This window comes from Balearica regulorum, chromosome 4 (genome assembly GCF_011004875.1).
Source record: "Balearica regulorum gibbericeps isolate bBalReg1 chromosome 4, bBalReg1.pri, whole genome shotgun sequence".
Classification (NCBI taxonomy): domain Eukaryota; kingdom Metazoa; phylum Chordata; class Aves; order Gruiformes; family Gruidae; genus Balearica; species Balearica regulorum.
The window spans coordinates 39,477,524-39,501,176 of NC_046187.1; the positions used below are offsets into that span (position 1 = coordinate 39,477,524).

The 23,653-nt window shown below is 35.7% G+C and overlaps 1 protein-coding gene across 1 annotated transcript in view; it reads right to left on the reverse strand.

Annotated features, from left to right (window-relative positions):
- The window catches only part of SPOCK3 (SPARC (osteonectin), cwcv and kazal like domains proteoglycan 3), a 213,312-nt gene that overhangs the window by 12,491 nt on the left and 177,168 nt on the right, over positions 1-23,653 (reverse strand). Inside the window, exon 7 of the mRNA XM_075751834.1 lies at positions 10,337-10,456. Coding sequence (XP_075607949.1) covers positions 10,337-10,456 — 120 coding nt within the window. The remainder of the gene's footprint in view (positions 1-10,336; positions 10,457-23,653) is intronic.

Consider the following 23,653-nt stretch of genomic DNA (forward strand, 5'->3'; position numbering starts at 1 on the left):
AAAAAGTTGACATGAGAGCACAGTTTCTACTGCTGTTAAAATTGAGCCTGCCTGCCCCAGTTGTTGTTCTGAAAACAATAAAGAAATCTGAAAAGTGTTTCTATACTGCTAAAAGAGATCAACTTGGATAACTCAGTAATCAGATTTAGAAATCAGTAGATTTTCCTTTAGATATATATGTATGTGGAAATGTCCATGCTATACATCCATACACGTCCATGCTATGGTAGAATGATCATTTCAGAAAGGAAAAGAAGAAAGCTGATAGCACCAAAATCTCCCTGTAGAAGTCAGACAACCACATAAAATCCCCTTCTCCAGAAATCCTTAAGTAACTATGACTTTTTATCAGAGAAGTCTCACTACTTCTTCCTCCCTGTTGTTCTGTCACATTCATTATTATTTCTGCTTGACAGAAAGAAAACAAAAAAGCAAATCATTTGATATTTATAATATGTTTGAGGAGTTTAACACAATTTAAAAACATAGCCAGGTAGTCAATCAGACTCTCTCTTCCTTCCTCTCCAGCCCCTGATAAAACATCAAGACAAAACAATTTATTTTTTTTGTGGATTAGGAAGAGCAGAGTCAGACAGGACTCAACTGAATGAATAAGGATATACAGTAGATGTGTTATTCAACTTTATCTGTAAAAGATATCAAAATTATTTAGCAGGTGTTTCCCATTTGAAAAATTCTAGAAGGTTCCTCCACCTTAAAACATTTTGTCTAAGGATGAATGTTCCGTATAACATTATTTACCTCTACGGCTCTGTTCCTGAAGGCCTCTCAACACTTGCCAGATATTTCTCTTTTCTCTGCTAGTCCTGCTTTTAGCTAGAGACCCTTCTCAAGACCTTGGGTTCAGAAAGGCATCCATGTGAAACATACTGTTTCCTATCCTGCCTTTTATGCACCTGCATGAAGGGAGGAATTATTCTTGTGCTCACACAATTTTTCTGAATTTGGCATTCTGGCCAGCTCACCAAACTGTAAGACAAGTTGTAGAAAAAGAGCAACCATGAGGAGACAGATTTTAACGAATAAGATGCCAGCCAGAGGGGAATATAAGATAAAAGCCAGTTTAAAGGTGTATTCAGGGATGGGTCTTGTGGGCCAAAGTAGGTAATTGTAGATAACACACCTGCATGTGGATTTTAAGCATACGTTTATTGAAAGAGGTGTCACTTTCAAGCTTGGGACAAAGTATTTTTAAATTAGCATTTGTGGTCCATGCTGAAAAAGCTCACACCATTAAGTACCTTTTATTTTAGGACACTAGAGGCTAGTGTTATATGTTTAATAAACTCTACAAAGGAAAAGTGGAAAAACCCCAAACACCCGCTTATTTTATTTCTCTCGGTCAGTTTCAAATTTTACTCTAAAAGAAATAAATTTATCATCTGAAGAATAGTGAAAGTCCACTGAACATTTCAAAGGTTTTATGCATCACTAAATTAAGGTTGGAATGATATATATCCGCAGAAGATTTTAACCCTATTTTTTTTCTTGATTCCCTCAACTAGCATGAGCCTGTGAATTGAGTTCATCCTCTATTCCCATTCCTCAATTTTTTCTTGCTTCTTTCTATGTAGCTTTTAGATTTTTCAAAAGTATGTCTAACAGTGATGTTCCACTCGATTTTTATCTATTACATTTGTCACAGTTAAGGACAGAGCTTGAAATTAAAACATTTGCATTGGAGTCAGCAATATCATTAAAAAACACATGATTTTATTACAAACCACTGATATCAACAGGAAAACACCAAAAAATGTCATTATGGTCTAATATTTTCTATAAATCCAGTTAAAGTTCAATACAACTACAGCTTAATATTTAAATATAGAGTTTGAAGTCTGGTATTTATGATATACACTTCTTAGTAAACAGTAATATATTATAACTGGCACATCAGAATCCATAAACCTACTTCAAACAATAACATTTCATATAAGAAACTGCATTTCCAAGCCTGAAAAATAAAGCTTACATATATTAAATTTGTCATAACCTACCTATTAAAATAGCATCATATACTGGAGAAAAAGCATTGTTGGTCATGGGGTCTAGCTTTCTACTAAATAACTGTTTGATGTAATAATTTCAAAAACTGATCAAGCATTATCTTGAAAGTAGTTTATGTTACTTTTTTTCCAGAGTTTGCTTCTGGAGTAGTTTGCATTTTTATTTACAGTCCAGGTATATTTGTTGTTGTTTTTACTGTTTTTTTAGTTCTTTCTCTTCTCTGGTATTTACAGTTTTAGTGTTTTAAACAGAAAAACTAAGAAGGGATGTGATTTTTTTATTTTATTCAGCTTGTTTTATCAAGCCAAACTCTTTCACAACCATCAGTATAGTGTAGAAACATCTCAAATCTATGTCAAGTATTAGTTTAGGTGAAATAAATAAAAATGGCTAAAGTATTTCAGAGGTAAGCCAGGCACATGTTGACAGAGACAGAAGCAGCTTGCTTTGATCTAAAATGGATCACTTCTCCTCCTCCAGAACTGCTACACCACATAAAGATCATCAGTTCCACCTTCACATCATAACCCCTTAAGAGCTTACTGTGGTAAAGTAAAATTCTTGGTTCAATTTTAAAGAACCTTTAAGGAACTGTCCACACTTAAGATTATCAGAAGTGTTTTCTCTCTGCAATGATCTTCTTCCTCTACTATAATATTGATAAAATAATACAGGCATCACTCTTGAAGGTGATATACTTGAGAGTCAGGAAAGCACTTAAATACATGCCTAGAGTTTAACCTCTGCTAACATGGTTTGACACATGAGTGGGTCAGGTGATACAGAACTAAGAATCACAAAATCACCAGGTGACCTAGAACCAGGAAATTAATTGCCCAAATCACAGACTACATATATTATCACTTTGAGCATCAGCCGGAATGCTGTTCTTACACTTTTTTCACAGTTTTGACACAAAGTAAAGAGCAAAAAAAAATAAAGGGGGAAAATTAGTATAGTTGAAGAATAGTAATTTATTCTTGATGATTAAGTACCAGGACATTATACTGAGGAGACAAAAAATTGCTGCTCGGATGTCTAAATTATGAAAGATTTTCTCTTTCTCTCCTTTTAACCACTTATTTGAAATCTATTTCTATATACCATAATGAAATGAGCTTTTATGCAGCTATTTCTGAACATTGTCTAGAAAAATGTGAAGTACCAGCTTAAGCTCTTTTCCTCAGCCAAAACAATCCCAAGGGAAATATTATTGAGAAATATACTCCTCCTCCATAGCTTACATACTACCATTCAAAACTTTTCCTCAAAAGGAACCAACAGAAATGCTCCTGTGTTTATGATTATTTCTCAGGGGAGAATTTCAACTCTTAGTAAATATAATCTGCTTTTCAAGGTAAAACTGTTGTTTGCCTACTTATTACGCTCGTAAGTAATAAATCCTTGTGTACATCGAGGAAGATAGCTTTTGACATTATGTGGAAATCAGAACAGCATACATAGATATGGCTGACCTATTACATTATATAAAAATTGTTTATCTAATATGCCAAAAGAAGTAAACTGCGCAGTTCTTTCCAATACCAGTACACTGTCCAGTACAATAAAAGACACTGACAAATCATACATGTGAACTAACACACGTGCACTCTGCTAGAGTCATGACTGCCATCCAGACCATGGCTTTTACTTGTTCAGCGTGCAAGCTGCATAGCAAGAAAGTTTTCTCTTGTGATGGATTTGTCTAACACTTTGGCTATCAGAAAATCTTCACTTAACAGCATCTCACAGCTGAGGCCTACCATACACAAGCTGGGAACAAGTTTTCTTTCCTAATGTAGTTTTATCAGCACAGACCTGAGCAGGAATGACTAAACAAAAGAGAGGACTAAGCAGACGTGAAAGCTTTCTGTCATATCTGCTGTTCATAAAAGGACTGATTAAGGTGAGACTCATTTGGCTGCATACTAGCCCAAGAAGGAGATAGCATTAGGCATAATATTCTCTGTCACCTGTCTAAAGTTGTAATATATTCCTGCTCACTATGATTACACAGAAAGGAGTGGAGCCTGGTTCAGGGCAAGACACGGGGAAGGTACCAAAGGTCTCGTGATAAACCTAGGACAGCTGGCTCTCATATGAAAACAAAAGGTACAAGGGAAATAAATGAAGCACAGCTGCAACATCCCTTAAACACCTGTGAAAGTTTGCATCCTGAAGTCTCTCCTTTTCCGAAAACTGTTTTAGAGAATTTTATATGGAGGTGTGGGGGAAAAAAAAATTAAAAAATCAAGATGAATCCTGTTGCTGAAGGCTACCAGTTTGCTAATAGATTGACAGCTCAGATGAAATGCATTCTGTGGGACACCAGACTGACTGTTTTGTTAATAGGAGTGACTGTTAAGGAAAAGCAGAAGATACTTGAGGAGGGAGGCATAAAATAAAATGCTACAATAAACATCTATATGTGTTTCACTGTGTATAAGGATAATTCTGTACAAAAGATTGAGTCAAAACAAACTTCAGTCAGCAACAGTGATTTAGTTCATTCAAAGTCTTAATTTTAAGTAAAGATGGATTAATTTAAAAGTCCTCCTCAGAATTACTTCTAGGCTGGATTTCTTCTTCTAAACTCTTGCTTTAAAAATGCCCGAGCTTACACTAACCCGACTCATGCAGAAAGTCATCAGAAGAACCTTTTCTTTCTAGGAAACTAGAAGTATGGTTCAGGTTGCCAGCTTGTGCAACTTTGCAGTACAGCTTATGGGACGTTTTCTGAGACAAATCTTAGGGAGTAACCAAATTCTCAGGCACTCAGCATTTTCAAGACATCAAAAACAATGTTTAAAACTGCAATTCTTTTTATCTCTTATAACTATACAGTGACTGTTTGGGAGAGTACTGACAAGAGTAAGCAAAACTGCTACCAGTTCTGTCTGTACACCAGGATTTCCAAATATGCTTCAGCAATGAAGATCAGGAAAATTCAATTTATCTCTACATAACGTCAGCTGTGTCTCTTCATCAATAAGGAACTTAGCACAGTCAGAATGAAGTAAAAACCTCCAAGCAAAGATCTGAAATTGTTACTTTTATTTACACTTTTCTATACAAAATTGGTCTTTTCCTGCTGCAAGTTTGGCAATTTTACTGTAATAATATCTCATCGTGCTAGACTCTAGACAAGCCAATTATAAGTAATTTTCTTTCAGACTTCTTGTATTTTTCTGTTATTTTCAAAATTATCAGTGTATTAGACTCCAAATAATCATATTATTCCCAAGCCATAAGAAGATTCTCTATTACCTTTGGCTTCTGGTCTTTCATCTTCTAACATGACAAGGCACACAAGTATTCTTCAGAAATAGACTGCCTGTTAGCAGAAATATTTGTGGGACTACAGTATTTTTTGTGCTTTGCATTTGATGCATTAGTTCCCTAGAGTTTTATCACACAAAATTAATACAGAAATTGAAAAAATATTTTAAAAGACTTGAAATGGGTACATAAAATCTCACTTAATTTTTCAAGTAGTATGAGGGTAAAGTATCCTTCTCCCTTTTGTGTCATCTATTTACACCATACATGGCATGAGGACAAGATTTAAGTGTTTATACAGCATTTATAGTAATGAAGTTTCTAGATGTATGCAATCTGAATACATCTGGACACAAAAGGGATTTTGGAAATAAAACCCTATTAATTATTTGAAATATTCTAGTTTGCATTAATAATACAATACAGCTTTGAGGAAAAAAAAAGTGTCAGTTAAAATTATGTAACTCTCGTAAAAACACAACAGTGTAGGAACCTGACATTTTTAACTTGTTATCAGCAAATTGATGGCTCTAGCAGAACAACTTAAACACTATTTGGTTTGTTTAGAAATAATATTAATGATTGTATGGATAAATGTGGACTATTTGATAGCTGTAACAACCCTGAAAAGCACCAGCAAGGCACTATAAACTTGTACCGCATCTACCTTGGTCAGAAGGACTATGCCCAAGCCTTTTAAAAAATCCCATCCCAAGCGCCACCAGAGATACTGCAATATGAAAAATCCTAAATGCAAACAGACAACAAGAAAGGATGTCACAAATTGCTTTTTTAAATGCAGAATGGTTTTTCAGCAAGGAAGGAACTCTATGACAAGAATAAAGGACAGCCTGGGGGAAAGGGTGCCAAAACACATTTTTAACTCCCCAAGGATAATGAGCAGCTCCAGGGATCTGCTAGAATAATCAGGACCCTGAAAGGGAAGTTGCATTCAGGTGGCTTTTTGTCATAGCTGCTGTTCTGTACAGATCACTAAGTATCACGTGCTAAGTATAAGGTCATTATACATGATTAAGAAGATCTTTGCAAGATTTATTTCCAGGTGTAGCTCTCAGACATCCCCAAAATAGGGGCGGGACTCCCCAGTATACTTAAAAATGAATGTGCCTGATGTCTTGAACCTACTATGACTTTGGAGACTGACTTTGAGGGATTTCATTAGGGATACTACTCACGAGCTTAGCTCTTGAAGAACAGTTTTAAGAATTTCTTAATAGTATTAGAAAGGACATTACTGTTTTCAATGCTTATCATTACTTTTTTGTTTCGTTGTATGTTTATAGGGACATAGTGACCTAATTTCTACTAAACCACAGACATGTTAATTTCTCATAAGATGCGGTATATTTTTTGCTGCCTGAAGAAAAATAAAAATTTTGAAGTTCAGAAATTTACCTACCAGAAAAAACATATAAATGCATTAATGACAGCAGTTTTTAAACAATTTTTGCATCTCCAAATCCACAAATTAAAGACAACTACTACTGAACTTTGTCCAGATTTTGGCTAGGATCAAATATTCATTTGATCACCTTCTGTCTATAGATAGACTGACTTTTTGCAGTAGCCTGTCAAATTAATTCAATCAAGTAAATATTGGCTATTTATAACATTGAGTAAATATTGAGCAAATAGGATCTTTTATATTTGAAAGCAAAATCTTTTCACAATTAGATATCTACAATTTGAGTAACTGACCACAGTACTAAAACACTAGACAGTAAATAGTTACTGTTCATATGTTTTTATGAAACACTGTGGGTTTCGTTGACAACCTTTTCTAAAAAGAAAAGAAGATAGGACAAACTGAATGTCTCATATGTAACCATTTTCTACAATTTGATTTGCTTTGTTTTAGTAAAAAGAAAATAAACATGCCAAAGCCTATCATCAAACTTCCACGTTTACATCCTAGCATTCCTGTAACAAATAGCAAACTTTTCAATACTCTGATAACACCACTACCGCTATTTTAAGATTGATGTGGTATAACTCTTTGAAACAGAAAATCTAAAACCAGCATAGTAATCAATATTTTGTACAACATTCTAGCTGTTTAAGATTAATTTCTGTTACGATGTTACAAATGTAAGTCAAACATTTCTGACAGGACCATGTTCACAGGGAATTTAAAGTGAGTAGTTCAATAAAACCAGACTTTTCCACACACATTATATTTCGTTACCTGTTGATGAAAAAGAGCCCTGAAAAGACTATTCTTAGCCATCCAAATCAACTCTTGATTCTGTCCTCAGAAAACTGGGAGGGTAAGATCCAGTCTAACTTGTGCCTAAAATTTCAGATATCTCCTAAGGTACATGTGAATTCTTTATATCATCACAGGAGAGAACTTCATGACTTTGAAGGCTTCCAAAAAGAAATTCTGAAAACTGGGCAAGAAACCTCTTTTTTTTGCCCTCAGTTGGAACAACTATGTAGAGAAGATCCTCTCATCTGAAGGCTTCTAAAGGCAAATAGATCTCTCTACCTGCCTTAGAAAGATTCCTTAACTAGCTCAGGTTAGGTGGGAAAGATCCCATAGACCCTAAAACTTTGGAGGAAGCTAATCAGAATGGGACTATAACATTTTCTGCAGAACAACTCATGCTCACAGATCTCGCAGACCCAAGTGCTTCATGCAATTGAACAATCTGTTCTAAAAATCACCACATCTCACAACTGCTTTGTTCTACATAATCTAAGCAGATGGTTGTTATCTTCTGCATTGTACATGAAGTGCCAAAACACAAACATTTTGGATGTACTAGATATAAATAAACATTAGGTAGACACCACTCGATCTTACGAGTGTTACCAATGTTATAGTAAGTGACCATCAAAATCTGAAAACAAACCAACCATGTAACAAACTTCCACGTCCAAAAATTGACAAGGTTCAAAAATCCACAAGACGCTTGCATTTTTAGTCACACTTACTAAAATCTTAGATCTTAAGTCTAAATATAGCCTTTGATTGCTATTATAAAGTAAAAATTTGCAAACTTTAACCTCAAGGAGGGTAAATTTAGATTAGATAATAGGAAGAAATTCTTCACTATGAGGGTGGTGAGGCACTGGCACAGGTTGCCCAGAAAGGTTGTGGCTGCCCCCTCCCTGGAAGTGTTCAGGGCCAGGTTGGATGGGGCTTTGGGCAACGTGGTCTAGTGGAGGGTGTCCCTGCCCATGGCAGGGGGGTTGGAACTAGATGATCTTTGAGGTCCCTTCCAAACCAAACCAGTCTATGTTTCTATAAACAAACAAACAAGTGATAAAATAAATGTGAGCATATTATATCCACGTAGACATCATAATACAAATACCTGTCTCAAGTATAGATATGAGGTCTTACCAATGACACATGTGTGCTTAAGGAAAAAAGGCCAAGGAAAATGTCTAAGGGAAAAATCTCACACTCAGGACTTTGTGCTTGCACTACATTTCAACGTACTCAGATTACTAATTATGAACTTTACATTCCTGTATTACATAGAACCCAATTACTTGAAACACTGAATTTTATTTATGTATGCCGCAGTACTTAATAGCTGTACAGTTGCTTCTTTTATCATTGCCCAAATTTCTTTTTGAACTTTTACTGTACTATCAGACTTCTCAACAGCTGTGCTGCATTTTTGACCTCACCTATTCAGTGTGCTACCCTCAAAGTGAGCAAGAAAAAGGACTCTATGCAATGTTTCAGTTGATCTTTAACTGAGCAATGTGCTAACATGAGTTATATTATTAGATATGCTTTATTTATTACTATACAATAAATGCTTACTTAAAATCTGCAAACTGTATTTCTGGGTTTTTTTTCCATTACTGGACAAGAAGCAGATCACATGCCAATTATGGGCACCAACAAGAATGTAAATTGGAAATATATGTTTTTACATGTGTTTTTTTTCAATATCAATAAAAAGTGACATTACTGTATTATCACTTTATCTCAGAATCATTTTTTCTCAATGTTAAGAGAAGTATTCCCAGATAACACAGAATCATCTTTAATTCATGGTGTTTTACAGAATTATTCATATTTCCTTAGCATGAAAAAATCACACAAAGAAATGACATTTCCAATTAAATGAAATAAATGGATTTCTTAAAAAAAAGAAAAAAGTAATGCCACAAATATCAAACAAAAGCTAAAAAAAAATAAGAATCCCAAATACTTAGAAAGTTAATAATGAAGGAACTAAGGAAAGCAGCCAGTGGTAGCCAATTTCTGTGAAACATATGCTGGAGGAATTAATAGTTTGCTCATCATATTAATGAAAGGTAGAGTTTTACGGCTTATGAAATCTAATTTGACTGTTGTTCACAGTAGGACATCACTCTTGAAACTATTATTGCACACTTCAATTGCTATTTTAAATAAGCCATTTTATAATTACATTTTAAAGCTTTACTACTTTCCACAACAAAAAATCTATTTAAATATTTGAGGGAGTTAAAACCAAATTATGCCCCCTACTGCTTCCACTTCATTAGTACTCCTGAGTCTTTTCCAATTTGAAGTATATCCTTGAAAATTCCTTTTCACTTACAAGCTTCTTTTCCATGTGTTTTTCTGTACCAGTACCTGCAGTGGCATCAACCAGCAACGATGGGTCACACATAACTACAGCTCCCGTACATTATTTCTTAGGGCTAGCCATTCAGCAATGCACTTTTCTCTATGTAAAAGTTGCTCAAAATCCCTACTTGTTTCTTCTGGTTTGTCTCCTTACACAGCAGCTAATTATCAAGCTCTATCAAACAGACAATGGTAGCTGCCACACATGCTTACAAGCGACAGTCTTGCCAATAACGTTGAAAGTTTAAAGCGAACATATCAATACTGAGCCATAAATAAGAAATTAAGTTTAAAAAAGCACAAAGTTATGGTTTCGTACACGTGCTTATTTAAAGCATGTGACAATAAGGCAAGTCTTAGTAATGGAAATACAAAAGTACAGAAAAGTATCAAAGAGAACAGCAAATAAGACAAGTAGAAATCTCTTACTGGTTCTTTCAGGCCTTTGAACAATCCTAGTCTTCTTATTCTGAATTCCACTTTCATGAAGTGCCTTAAACCAATCTCGCAATCTGTTTGCAACCTCCCTGAATTCCAGGTCACTGCACACTGAAAAACAAAATGCAGAGTTGTTTAATGTTTTTTTCCTTGGTGCTAAACAGAACTTTTCGAAATGTGCTAAAAAAAAAAAGTAAAACACATAAAATAATACAAACATATATGTTCCACAGCTCGCTTTAATTCATAAAGTTCAGTTTCATTACTTAGGTATGCCTTCAAAACCCAATTAAGTTCCTCAGAAATAAATCCCTGATGTATAAAGCAATTATGAAATTATATATATTTAGATACTAAAAACATCCTTTGCAAACTACTGCAAACTACTATAAACAGTTCTAGCACCGATATTTTCACATCTTACTGTAGATGAGGCTATATGGCAGAGACACCCATGACAGTCTTTTGGAGTTTCATTTCTATGTTCATTAAGCAAATAGTAACGAAAGCCCCACCAGAACAGGTTGAAGATGTGATTTAGGCAGATAATGCATAATGCAAGAACACACAACTTGCTTTCCTATGCTGAAGCCTGAAAAGAGGAAGTAGGGTTGGCAGAGAAAGTGCTTCAAGAGTGTCCTGAAAGTTTATTTGATTGAATACAGTTTTACAAGCTCACATTCGTGAGCACCTAACTGCAAACAGGCAACCGTACAGCTGCTTGGTGATGGGAAGGATGGCTTCTTTGACCAGAAACAGCAAAGGCAGAAAAATCACACAACGCCAAAGAGACCATGTGTAGCACCAAGAGCAGCAGATTAGTAGCAGACTGGCTGAAGTGCTGTGCAGTACTGGTGGTTAGAGCTGAGGCCAGCACCAGAAGCAGATAGTAGAGATGTGCCATGAGGAGGTCTATTCATCTTCACTAGTAAGCCGCTGGAGAAGACAAAGAAAAGGTGTGCTTGGAGTAAGCAGATATCCCTTCCAGAACTCTGTTTCACCATTTCATGTGTGTGAGAGAAGCTGGGAGAAGATGAGAGAAATAAGATCTGGGAGATGACAAAAGCAGAAGGCAGGCAACCAGGACAGGCACTGGATGTATGCTGCCCGAGGTAACAAAATGCCTTCCGCTGCCCTTGTCAACAGTTATCACTTCCAAATCAGGATCGTTTTCCAGGTCTACCAGTAACTGGGAGCTACAATCTGAAGAGCTCATACCTAAGTGAGCAGAGCTTCACAGTGACACTCTTGAAAACAAATCTCCAGTTCAGCTTACTTTTCCTTTATTACAGAGCAATCCATAGTATTTGGTGACATAGCCTTCAGCCCACTTTATTAAATTGACCAACGCTGCGAAACTCCTATTTGAATTTTAGAGTAAGGCTGAAACATGTCATTAGGTCAACAACTATCAATGCCTGTACAACAGCAGGCATCTAAGCATTTGTTTACTCATTCTTTGCTGAAGTCTCTCTTGAGACTTTGATTCTCTCCATGACAGACTTAGGTGCAATCTATACATACATTTGCATATATAACGAACTGACATTTTTATAAAACTTGTGCTTTTCTCATGTGTAATGGAACAATTTTTTTTCTGATTATTTGATAGGGAAGCGGAGAAGAAAATATTAATGATATATGGGCATGTATGCTCAAAAATATCTTATTGCAACAACTAGATGAAAATGGTCTCCTGAGCCAAGACTACATATCATAATTCAAACTTGCGGGATTTCTACATTTGCTACGACGACACGTTCTTTACCAATGCTTGCACCAGCTGACAGGACAGCATAAAGAATCAGATATTAACTTGGGACATCCTGCCCCCCTTTAATTTCTCCTCCATTACAGGTGAAATAGCATAATATTGTTTCCTTCTCCAACTACTCTCTCTTGGTTTAAAAGACAGACTTTTAGAATTGAATCAAAGGGTATGGAGCACAGCACAATCATTAGGAGTACCTGACCTGCCATCTAACTGCTTTGATTTATCTACGCTGCACAGTACTGTGTAATACTACCGCAGGTCTCAGAAACAACATAACTACATGAATTCGGTGCACTGACCTGGCTGTTTTCATCCACTTTTAACTTGTCTATATGTAGTGCTACTCTGATCAACCTCTGATGCGGAGGTGACCTACTCAGGGCCAGCATATAAGCTCATTTACAGGCACATACATAAATATATATGTGTGTGTGTGCATATATATATATGTAAGGGAGACCATAAGGAATTGCCAGCTACAAGCAAAAGCTTAGATTGAATAACATTAACAGAAAGATGCACATAGCAGCTGCACGATGGAGAGAATATATGAATTCCTCCTTTCTGCAGAAGCAGGCAAATAGACACGCTGCAGCTAACCATCCCCTAAGCTCATTAAGGTGTAAAAACAAAGCACTAAGAAAAGGAGATAGTTCCTCTTTGACAATTAGCTCTAAGAATAAAATAGAGCTTGCTGTTTCAGCATCTGGTACTAGCCACTGTCATGCACAATATGACATAAAATTATATTTTCTGTGCTCCTGTGAATTGCATTCAGCTCAAAATGGAAGGTACATATGGCATATTTTGGGCATCAGACACAGCCCATATCAGATCTCAAAGCAGTGGCATTCTTCCAATTTCAACTTCTTATAACCCTTTTCTCAAACTTTGCTTGACAATTTAAATTATGGTTTTTATCTCAAAACAAAGAATCAGAAAATTATAATAATTTTTGGTTCATTTTAATGATTTTGATAACTTTGTCATGGGAGGAAATCATCTTCAAAAATCAAGGCAATGCAAAACAAACTGATTAAAACTGCCATTTGACTATTTTACACCCCATAGCTACTCAAGTGCTGGAGTCAGCTCTCAAACATGGCAGGTAATTACATTTACTCTATTATTAATTTAAATGCACAGTGAATTTTTGGTTCATGACATTTCTAATATGCCAAGTAAAAGCAGATGTCTTCTATAGGTGAAATATACATGAGAGATGCAGCAGAACTACACTAATCCACACTCTTAATAATTTACATGGACAAACTGTGTTCTCAGCAAGAATTTAAAGCATAGGTTAATAACAATATGTCCTATTTCAATATTTGAGTATCACAGTTTTTTATCAAAGAACATTTAGTTCATTTACCAGCATCTCAGAAAAATATTTAAATTGTAGAACCAGCCAGCAAATTAGAATTCTTGCCATGAAACTTTGTATCAATCATTTCATTTCCACAGGATGCTTAAAATACGTTAAAATTTTTAGTTGGTTAAATAACAATTAATCACGCAATTTAATTTTGACTGTGTAAGTAAAACCCACTGGATTTTTTTTTTTCCTGGTTTAACCCCAGCTGGCAACTAAGCACCACACAGCTGCTCGCTCACTGTTCCCTCCAGCAGGATGGGGCGGGGAGAGAATCGGAAGGGTAAAAGTGAGAAAACTTGGGGGTTGAGATAAGAACAATTTAATAACAGTCCTTAGCTCTGTGTAAGCACTGCTCAGCAATAACAAAAACATCTGTATGTGATCAGCACTGTTTTCACCACAAATCCAAAACATAGTCCCGTATTAGCTACTATGAAGAAAATTAATTATATCCCAGCCAAAACCAGCACAGATTTCTGGAAAGTAAAACACGTTGGATTTTTTTTTGTCTGGTTCCTAAGCCACCTTTTTTTTTTTCTTCTCTATTTTGGAATTTTCCATTGAGAAATTTAAGTTTCAGATTTCAGTATATTTACTATTTTCCAGAACGCTTTTCAAGATCTAGCTATCCTAACATTAAAATAGCAGAATAAGAAGGAAAATAATAAATTAAGAATATATTTTTAATTTTATGGTTCCTGCTAAGTGGTTTTGGTTGGGGTTATGTCAGGTTAATTCCCTATCATCTGATGACAGTATTCATTCACTTCCATAGTTACTCTTGCATATGGTACTCTCTAAATATTCTGTTATATCATATTGTTTGAAGCACTTCAGAAACATAAGACAATTCGATGAAAATAATTCTGGTTTTTATATTGCGATTACTGGGGGGGGGGGGGGGGGGGGGAAGCTAGTACTATCCTGATATGAGAATTAAAATATAAAAAAATAAAAGAGAGACTTTTTTAGAACATGACATTTTATACTGGAAAATAACCAAGCACAAAACAGATTTATATAAGTATGTAAGAACATAGGGTATTAGAAGTGGAAAATCCATCCTTAAAGTAGTACAGCTTTTTCTATAGATATTAGCATTTGAGCACCTCTGGGCCAAGACCTCCCATTTCCTAAATCATTAGCTACAAGGTGCTTGGATTACTTAAGCCATGACAGGGGCAGGAAAGCTGCACTCATTACCCCCTCAGGTAACAGAGAGAAGCAGAGGACTAGTGGCTTGACAGAGAAATTTTGTCAAAGGAAAAGACAGAATCTTTTGACAGTTCCCAAAGGTAAATCAGGTAGTAAAGCCCCAGTTTGGTCCTACCTCAACACAGACATGTGTGCCAAAACTTGACAGAAAAGAACACTTCTTTCTTCAGGCACAGTGGTGCTTTAGAGTATATTTTATATAAGTAGCAATTTATGTGGAATCTACAAAGTAAACTTCTTAACATTAAATGTGCATATTATTTTCTTAATTGAAATGATGTATTTTTATGAATTAGAAAATCTCTAAAATTTTCAGTATTTTCAGGTTTGGGCTAAATATATTTACTGCTTCAACTATTGTACTTCTAAATACACTATGAATGATATTTCAAATATATTCCAAATAAATTTAATTAGTATTAACATAGTAAATGAAAAAGTCCACTTTGCATGGACCTGCTTCCATGTTAAGTTATAAACACATAAACCCAGAAATTGTGTATTAGCTTTTTTGCACGTTCTTAGATTAGGAAAATAATCTGGAAGCTGCTCTCCAGCTGTCGTATATATGTATAACAAATTGCAAAACTGAATATAACTCTAATGTCATACGGCAGAAATCATATTTTACAAATTTCCATTAAAGTGTTTTCGTAGAGTATGCATGAATAGCTAAAAGTAAATTCCAGGACAATTCAAGACCAATACTATTCTTTAACAGCTTTTTGTACAATTGTGCTTTACAACTATGGTTCAAAATTCTTTATAAGAATAGGGGCTACCATAACCTAATACATCATGAATACTGCTTGTTCTAACGTTGATTCAAACACCTTAACATTTATTTTATTTGGATCAATCTGATCAGACTACTCATCACCCCACAAGTGTAAGTGGCACCTTGAGCCGTCATTCTCAAGTTATGAAAACAGTGTAATTTCTAGCTTACAAGGTAAGTACCATACTTGGGTACGGTCTAGGGGGAAATTTTGCCTTAAGTATTCATATATGTAGTGCAAACTTCAAATAGCCTATTGAAAAATACATATGGCCTAAGATTATCTATGTTTCTCTATCAATCTGCTGAACAGAGCTGTCTCAAGTCCTACCATCTTGCAAAAAGTCTGATTTTTAAAAAAAAATCTATTTTCAGGAAGAAAATATTTTCAGCAATAAAAGAAAAACATTGGGGGAAAGCAAGACTGGAAGTAGCACAAGAACTTTTGGGAGGTGGTGATGGGCCTATCGGCTTTAATGTCAAGCAAGGTTAACTGAGATGTGGGGAGGATTCACTGTTTTGAGACTTTTGGATAAACTCTTCTTTCCCTTTCACTCCCTTCCTAAAAAAAAAATAAATAATACTGTGCTTACTGCTTGCCCACTCAATTTCCTATGCTTCCTGCCCTGGAAAAAGAAGGGGCCAATGTTTGGATAACATGCAGCTGCTGTAGGAAGGAGGTGTGGGACAGAGTGTAGCAGCTCTCCTTTCTCGTTCCCGTCCCTGTCTCAAGTACAGGGCACAGATGACCACTTCAGGAAAGCGGCTGTCACTGGTGCTACTTCTGGTTCACAACCTTATCTCTTCCATGGGAGTAGCACAGACATCTCCAGGGACGCTGTGGGATGGGCTGCTCGGGCTAGGATCCTGCTCCCGCTGCAGCCTGCCGCCCCAGTCTCCTCCCTCTTTCACCAATACCTTGCACTGGGCTTGTACAGCAGTAGACTGATCACAGCACAATGGCGTTACATTGTGCATCGGCCTGGGGTGAGATTATTTACTCTATAAAACATCTTACAATTTCAGTGAGCCAGGCAGCAGGGAATACTTTTCACATCTGAAATGATTTCAAAATTATTTGGAAATTAAAATATTCTCTGCTTAAACTTTGTAGGAAGGATCCAATTTTCATAGCACAAGACGATAAAATATACAAAGTTCAGATTACTTATCAGTGAATTCATCATCAAAAGAATACATGTGCTAAATATGTTACTGTCTTATTTAAGAAGCATAAAGCGAGCAGAGTTGATCAAAAAATTAGAGAAACCTATCTCCATTTTTTCACAGGTTTTTAGTTAGTAAATTCATTTATGAAAAATACATACTTAGAGGATAGCCAGCAATGACTTTGTTGTACATGAGTCACTATGGACAGGCAATTTTTTGTTAATGAGGTATTTCTGGCCACACAAATATGTGTATAGACTAATTGCTCACACATTCAGTCCAGTAAAAAAAAAAAAAAAAAGCTGCATATATAGAAGTAATGCTAAAAAATGAATCGATTTTTTGCCACATATATCAGTGCCTATGAACATATATGATTAAAATTAACATATATGAATAAAATAACAGAATGTCAGGTCATTCAAAGAATAAAAAAGGGTGGTGCTCTAGATATTAGCTTTATTTGTTATCAGCTCTTTGAGCATTTCTATATTAAATTAGTACACATATTCCACATTACTTCTCAATATAATATTATATTACTATGGAGTTTTCCCTCCCTTTTCATTTCACAACAAAGTCATATTTCTATATTGTGGCCAAAATGACTAAGGCAGTATTTGTATATTCTGAGTAAACCGAGGGCCTTGAACTAGAGAAAGAATCCCATTTAATGTTCCATGTATCAAGTCTGCCATACATACACAGACTGAAGAGTCTTAACACATGGGTTATTAAAAAAGTATTAAAATCCTTTCTAACATCTTCCACATGTTAAAGATATGATTTTGAATGTCTAATAACTTCAACCATATGAAAGTTTTTTTCTAAAAGCACTTATCACACTTCAGACTTCTGTTCCTGTTTTGACATATAAAAAGGAAAGAAGTAGCAAAATAACCTTTAAAATAGTAAAATAAACAAATTCCCACTCACACAGAAACTTATCAGTAAGTTTTATTCAACTTCCCAAGAACATTCAGATGAACACAGAACAGATGTAAAAGACTTCAGTCTAAAAAGTAGCTTTCAGAAAGTGCTAAGAAGCGGAGAACAATATTCAGACGTTATCAGAGATACAAACACAATTTTTTTTTTTTTCAGAGGAGCTGGGCTTCACAATGTAACCCTAAGTTATGCTTCAGTAATACCTTTAAGTCACAAAAAAATTCAGGTATATTTAACTGAAAATGTCTACATTTGGCCTTGTTTCTTATCTGTGTCCTGTCTCAGTACAGTACCTGCCTCAGCACTCCACCTTAATTCACAGGGATTTATGTGAATACACCTTTATTCTGTAACAGAGAGGATCAGCCTAGCAGTCTGTTCACTAGAACACTATTTGCCATTGAACCATGCTTGCTCAGGGTTATGCTATATGATGAAAAATTGTATTAGTTAATGGGTTGATCATTCTAGAATATGTTAAGGGAGTTTTTGTCATGGTGATCAGCTTCTAAAGATACATGCTGCTGAAATTATTGTACGCATTAGTCTGTACTGATTTAAAATAGGTCAAGATGAGGTAATTCAGATCTATTTGGACTATTATTTCACCTGATAGACTGGGAGATGAATCTTTAATGGCGAAAGACAGACAATAAAGGTTGTAGAAGGTTAGACAGTAATCAAAAAATGCATATTAAATCACATGAATCCACTCAGAACCTGCCCAGAAGTACTTCTGGTTTTGTATAATGCCAATGCAAGGCATTCCTGCTATTACAATCAATTCTAGTAGCCATTAAGTGAATTAGTATGGGGTAAAATGAAGTCACTAGCTCAAAGGTTACTGGAGTCTCCTGTCATTTGAAGTAATAAAAACTGACTGACTTTTAAAACCAACATACATGGCTATGCAAAAAATGAAGGGATCTGAAAACTTATAGATACCACAACCAGAAATATCTTTATAGTAAATATTATTTAAATGTTAGGTGGAACCAACTGTTCTATTTGTTTTCACATACAGTAAATGTTACAATTTGTGTTGGCATTTGAATATAATTTACTGATTGGAAGCAGAATATTTGAAAATGCTAATCAGTATGTGTTCTTTCAGTGCCTTTCAACTCAAGCTAATTGATGAAGAAGTAAAAATAGTGCTACTGAAAACTATAAAGACATGCAGAACATATTTTTGGACTAGCATAACAGATTTAATTCCCTAACACATTTAAACCAGTCTTAGCTTTCTGACATAGCAGAAAGTTATTTTAACAGTGTATACTTTTTATATAAACACACAGAAATATATATATATAAAAAAATTATCTGTAGTTACCATATTGACATAATAAGCACACTGAAATACTGTTGTATTAAGGAGCAGCTTTTGTTAAGTGAAGGGTCAAAAAGTGATTTAGAGAAAAAAAAAAAAAGCAGCAATAAACACACCCCTCACAACATTCAGAACAAGATATGGGACCACAAGGCTGTAGACAGAACCCGTGTCTCTGTTTACTTCGGAAAAAGATACTTTCACATACTATTTCAGCAGCAGAGCTCAGCTCAATATCCAATCCTAAGAGCAGAAGGCCTGACAACTGTGAAGGAAGCTACAGAAACTTAAAGAAATTATTAGCACACAGCTTAACAGTAATTTAAATGTAGAACTCGCCCATTGATCTGTCATCTTTTGTGCCCTGCAGCCAAAATCTTCCTGAAGTCTTTATATAACATAACATAATATGACACTTCCATTCCCAAATCCACTAATGGATAGTTAGCCTGAAAACTATAATTTACTGATGATATGGTCAGTGGGATTAAGTTGTAGGAGAAAGATTAAGGCTTTGTTTCAGAGTGAGATGTGAAATACCTTGCCCTGCCAGAAGGCACTCTTCCAAGACACAATGTGGTACTCCACCATCGCAAGATGTGGTTGTGCTTGCCACACAACCCTATCACCCTTTTCAAGACACACACTCCCTACAACCAGAACTGCAGAAGATCATCCCCAGCACATACAATCTCAGGCAATCAGGCAGAACTATATTCATAAATTCATGCATATAATAAAATAACCAAGAAGTAAATATACAGAGAGCATATGGATAATTTGAAGAACAGGGTATGCATCAATCACCTCTTATAGCATACTAGGAATTACTCCATGTGAGATGGGTAAAAACAATCAGCGTGTGCTAAAGCAAGACTTCTGATCATCTCAAATTTTTGTATGTGTTGGAATCACTGCCTATGATCACAAAGTCACAGAATAATTTACGCTGGAAGGGAACTCCACAAGTCAGTCAGTCTTACCCTCTGCTAAGAGCAACTTTACTTACATCAGGCTTCTCAGGGCAGCGTACAGTCATTCATGTCCTGTGATCAACGTGCCATTCACATCAAGGTTCCACAGTATATGAAAGACTATCCCTCTTAAAAGGAACAATATACTACTATCTTGTAACTCTATACTGTTTTCCCTGAAAAGTACAAGAGCATTTTCTCATGCTGAAACTTGAGGATTGCACCCATCTGTCCAGGATTGCTAGACATACAGAAACCTGGTTACAGCAGCAATTCCAACTCAACTGTGAGAAGGATTATTGAGAGCAGTCCCACAGCTGATGCCTATGGAGTTCGATGCCCTTTCAATGCATTACCTACCATTCATGTACTACTGTATGGCTGCACTGTAAATCTTATGCATCTCCGATGCTCTGATTAACTGCACATCCAGTATACGCTTATAAATATATTTCTTTTCCAGAGGGCTCTCTGTGAAAATATGATAACCCTAACACTGCCATTAGAATTCAGTGCTGTCTTTAAAGACAGTATCTATTAAAGTAAACTGGAACATCACATAAAGTGTACCTACTCAGTGTCAGTACTCTCTGTAAGGCTGCCATTCTGCATAGGTTTATGAATTTAACCCTGAGGAACTGATTGCTCAAATTGAAAATTCCTGGCTCCAGACAAAGAGCTAGTCCCTGTTTAGCTAACTCTAAGTGTCTAAGAACACCAGAACTAAGATTGTATGCAAATGGCCTTCCAATTCCTGCAATACACGGCAGCATTTCTAGCTTAGTATCATCTCTGGCACAAATGGGAAGAATAACATATGGCAAAAAAAAAATGTGGTTGCAAAACCCAATAAATTTGGCAGAAGGACAAAAAGCCCTTCAAACTTGTAACTAAAGGATGGGACAGTCATTTCAGTCATCTTTTCACAGTCCCGTATGTACAATCCTAACTTTTTTTTTAAAAAGGCTGTAAACTGAAAAACTTCATATGTGTATTTCTATTTTTATAAGCTCATGAAGTTTATTAGCCATCTGTTACCTCTAGGGCTTATGATTTTAGCAAGATACCTTGAAATTAACAAATAAAAGCATTCTGATTTCCTTACTATTTAACTAAGCATAATGAATTTTCTACTTCAGTTAGCCTATGTTATGAGATAATTAATATAAATGCTGCAGATAACATATCAGGGAACTGCAGCTGCTTATTCTTACTGCCTCAAATTAATGTTCCATACAGACATTCCGCTCATGATTAATGTTTCATAAAATTTAAAATTATTTCAATTAAATTACATTTTCATAAAATAAATCTGATCTTTCTGTGTCCTCACAGTTTTAAAGACTTCACATTTAACTATAATGACCACTTCTGAGTGCAGGAAAAATAGTAGTAACCATAACATATAGTATTTATGTGCTAAGATACTGTTTTCAACTTAAAATATGTAAACTTAACTAAAACATTGCAATTAGATGAGGCAATAGTAATTCCTTAATCCATCAGAAGTTTCACAGACCTATTGTGGGATTTGTTAATTTATTTTCTGGAGGACAGGAAAGCAAGCCATATATATTGACTAACTGCTGCTAACCTTTAGTGGTGGTTAGCATTTCTCATCACTCTCTGTTATTCTGAGCTATTAATTTCTGAGAATTAAAGTGATGTTATTAATGTGTAAATTGCATACTTAGGAAGCCAGATAGTCAGCAAAAAAGTTACATAGCAAGGAAAGACTCCACTGTAATGTGCTGTCTTCCAAGATCTTTTCATTCCCAAATATTTTCATATATTCAATTGAATTCAGTATTTCACATAATATAAGATACGGAAAGTATCAAATAGGGACAGAAAAGCAATTTTCTTAGTGGTGAAAGCTTTCCAGCCAACCATACCCCAAAGGTGAGGTAGTTTTCTGAACTCAGTTTCAAGGATTCCTGAAAGTATTACACAGCTCTGGTACAAAGTCAGGACATTTTCTTCCTTTCAAAGACAAGATTGACAGGGTCCTACAAAGACATTTTTGCATTTGACCTAAAACCCCTTGAAATCTAGCAGACAAGGATAAAAAGATCACTGAACATGCTCTTTATAAAGAAATTTTAAATATATATACATATGCAAAATATTTCCATATTTAAAATTAGACATTTTCTGAAATCAGAAATGTTCTGTGCTGGTAAGAGGCTTCAAAGGTCTACTACACCAGGTAGTTCTGCACACAGAACCTGGAAGGGACCAATGGACCCTTCTGTCTATCGGGAGAGAAAACTACCATTGTGCCTTGGTAGGACTGTCCGCTGGTTTGCACCTTTTCTCTTGCAAGAAAGGACAGCAGAATTGAACCTTGGGCTGAACAATCACCAACTAATGGAAATTAACTCTGTTCTGTAAGTATCTGGCATAAAAGAATTTTACATCACATTGGATCCCACTAAAGTCTTACAGATTTAATATTGGTATTCTCCTCGTATTTAGATTGTGATCCGATGCTTTAAACCACTCTGTACATATGCTAAACATTTGTTTGTGCGTCCTTCTTGAATGCTTAATCACTAACATTGCTCTTAATCATTTAAAATTGTGCATTAAAGAGCACTGTTGCCTGTAGACCTCTTACTGAGGACTGGGAAGGTGGAATCACTCCAATTTAGCTAATTATTTTTGCCTTTCCTAAAGCAAGGCTATCACAGACAGACAAGCTCTTTCTCTACTACTGAAGAGAACTATGGCAGTCAATCCATTAAATCAGTAATGTAACAGCAGGACCCACTCCTCCGGGCACAGGAATCGCATGCACTGAGATGCAAACTCTACTACACTGTACCACAACCTCATCGAAATCAGAACTCTAGTTAAGTAAATGTAATCTGCAGCTGTGCCTCCATACACACTCACTAATCAGAAGTTGAAGGAGAAATGAAGAAAGTAGTGATTTTAAAAATATATGATTAGGGTGCAAATATCCGAAATGTTTACACGTGCATACATGAAATGTTAGCAAAGTGCAATTATGTTTTCCTAGTCTATGCACTCAACACCAAATGGATTGTTCATGAATGTCTGATGTAGATCAGAGAATTTTTATGAGATGCATATGAATATTCATAGAGATAAGAATTTATTTAGCTTTGGTAATTTCTAATGTGGTTATTCCTATACATCTTTTAAAGCAAAAATTCTGCACTACTGACAGTGATCCTACTGAATTACAATTATTATTTTTGGAGAGTAAGGGGAAACTTGTTCAAAGTGCTTTTTTATAAGTAAGTAAGAAGGATATGAGAAGCATCACTACTGTAGCACGTGGGTGTGTGAAAATGTTGGAGACTGATAGGACACCATTGGGAGACTTTGCAAGATAAAGAACTATAAATCTGCTGCTTTATCATTCATATAGTCTGCAGGAAGAAGTTAATGGAGAAAATTATTCCCAGAGGTACATCTGAAAGGGGAACAGCTACTTTACCTCAGCAGAGAGTCTGGCGGTGAACTAATAGTGTGGATACCCAAGGACAAGAGCCAAGGAGCAAACCAATCAGCTACATCATTTGACAGTGCAAATACAGCCTTATATGCTCTCCCGTATTCCTTCACCCCAAGTTTGTGTCCCAGAAATGGAGACCATGTCATGTTCAGTGTAAGAAGAAATGGCTCCAGAGCAAGTTAATGGTCACAGAACTATTTTGCAAGGCATGACAACTGTTGGAAAAGAAATACATTTTGGGTGCCCTCTTA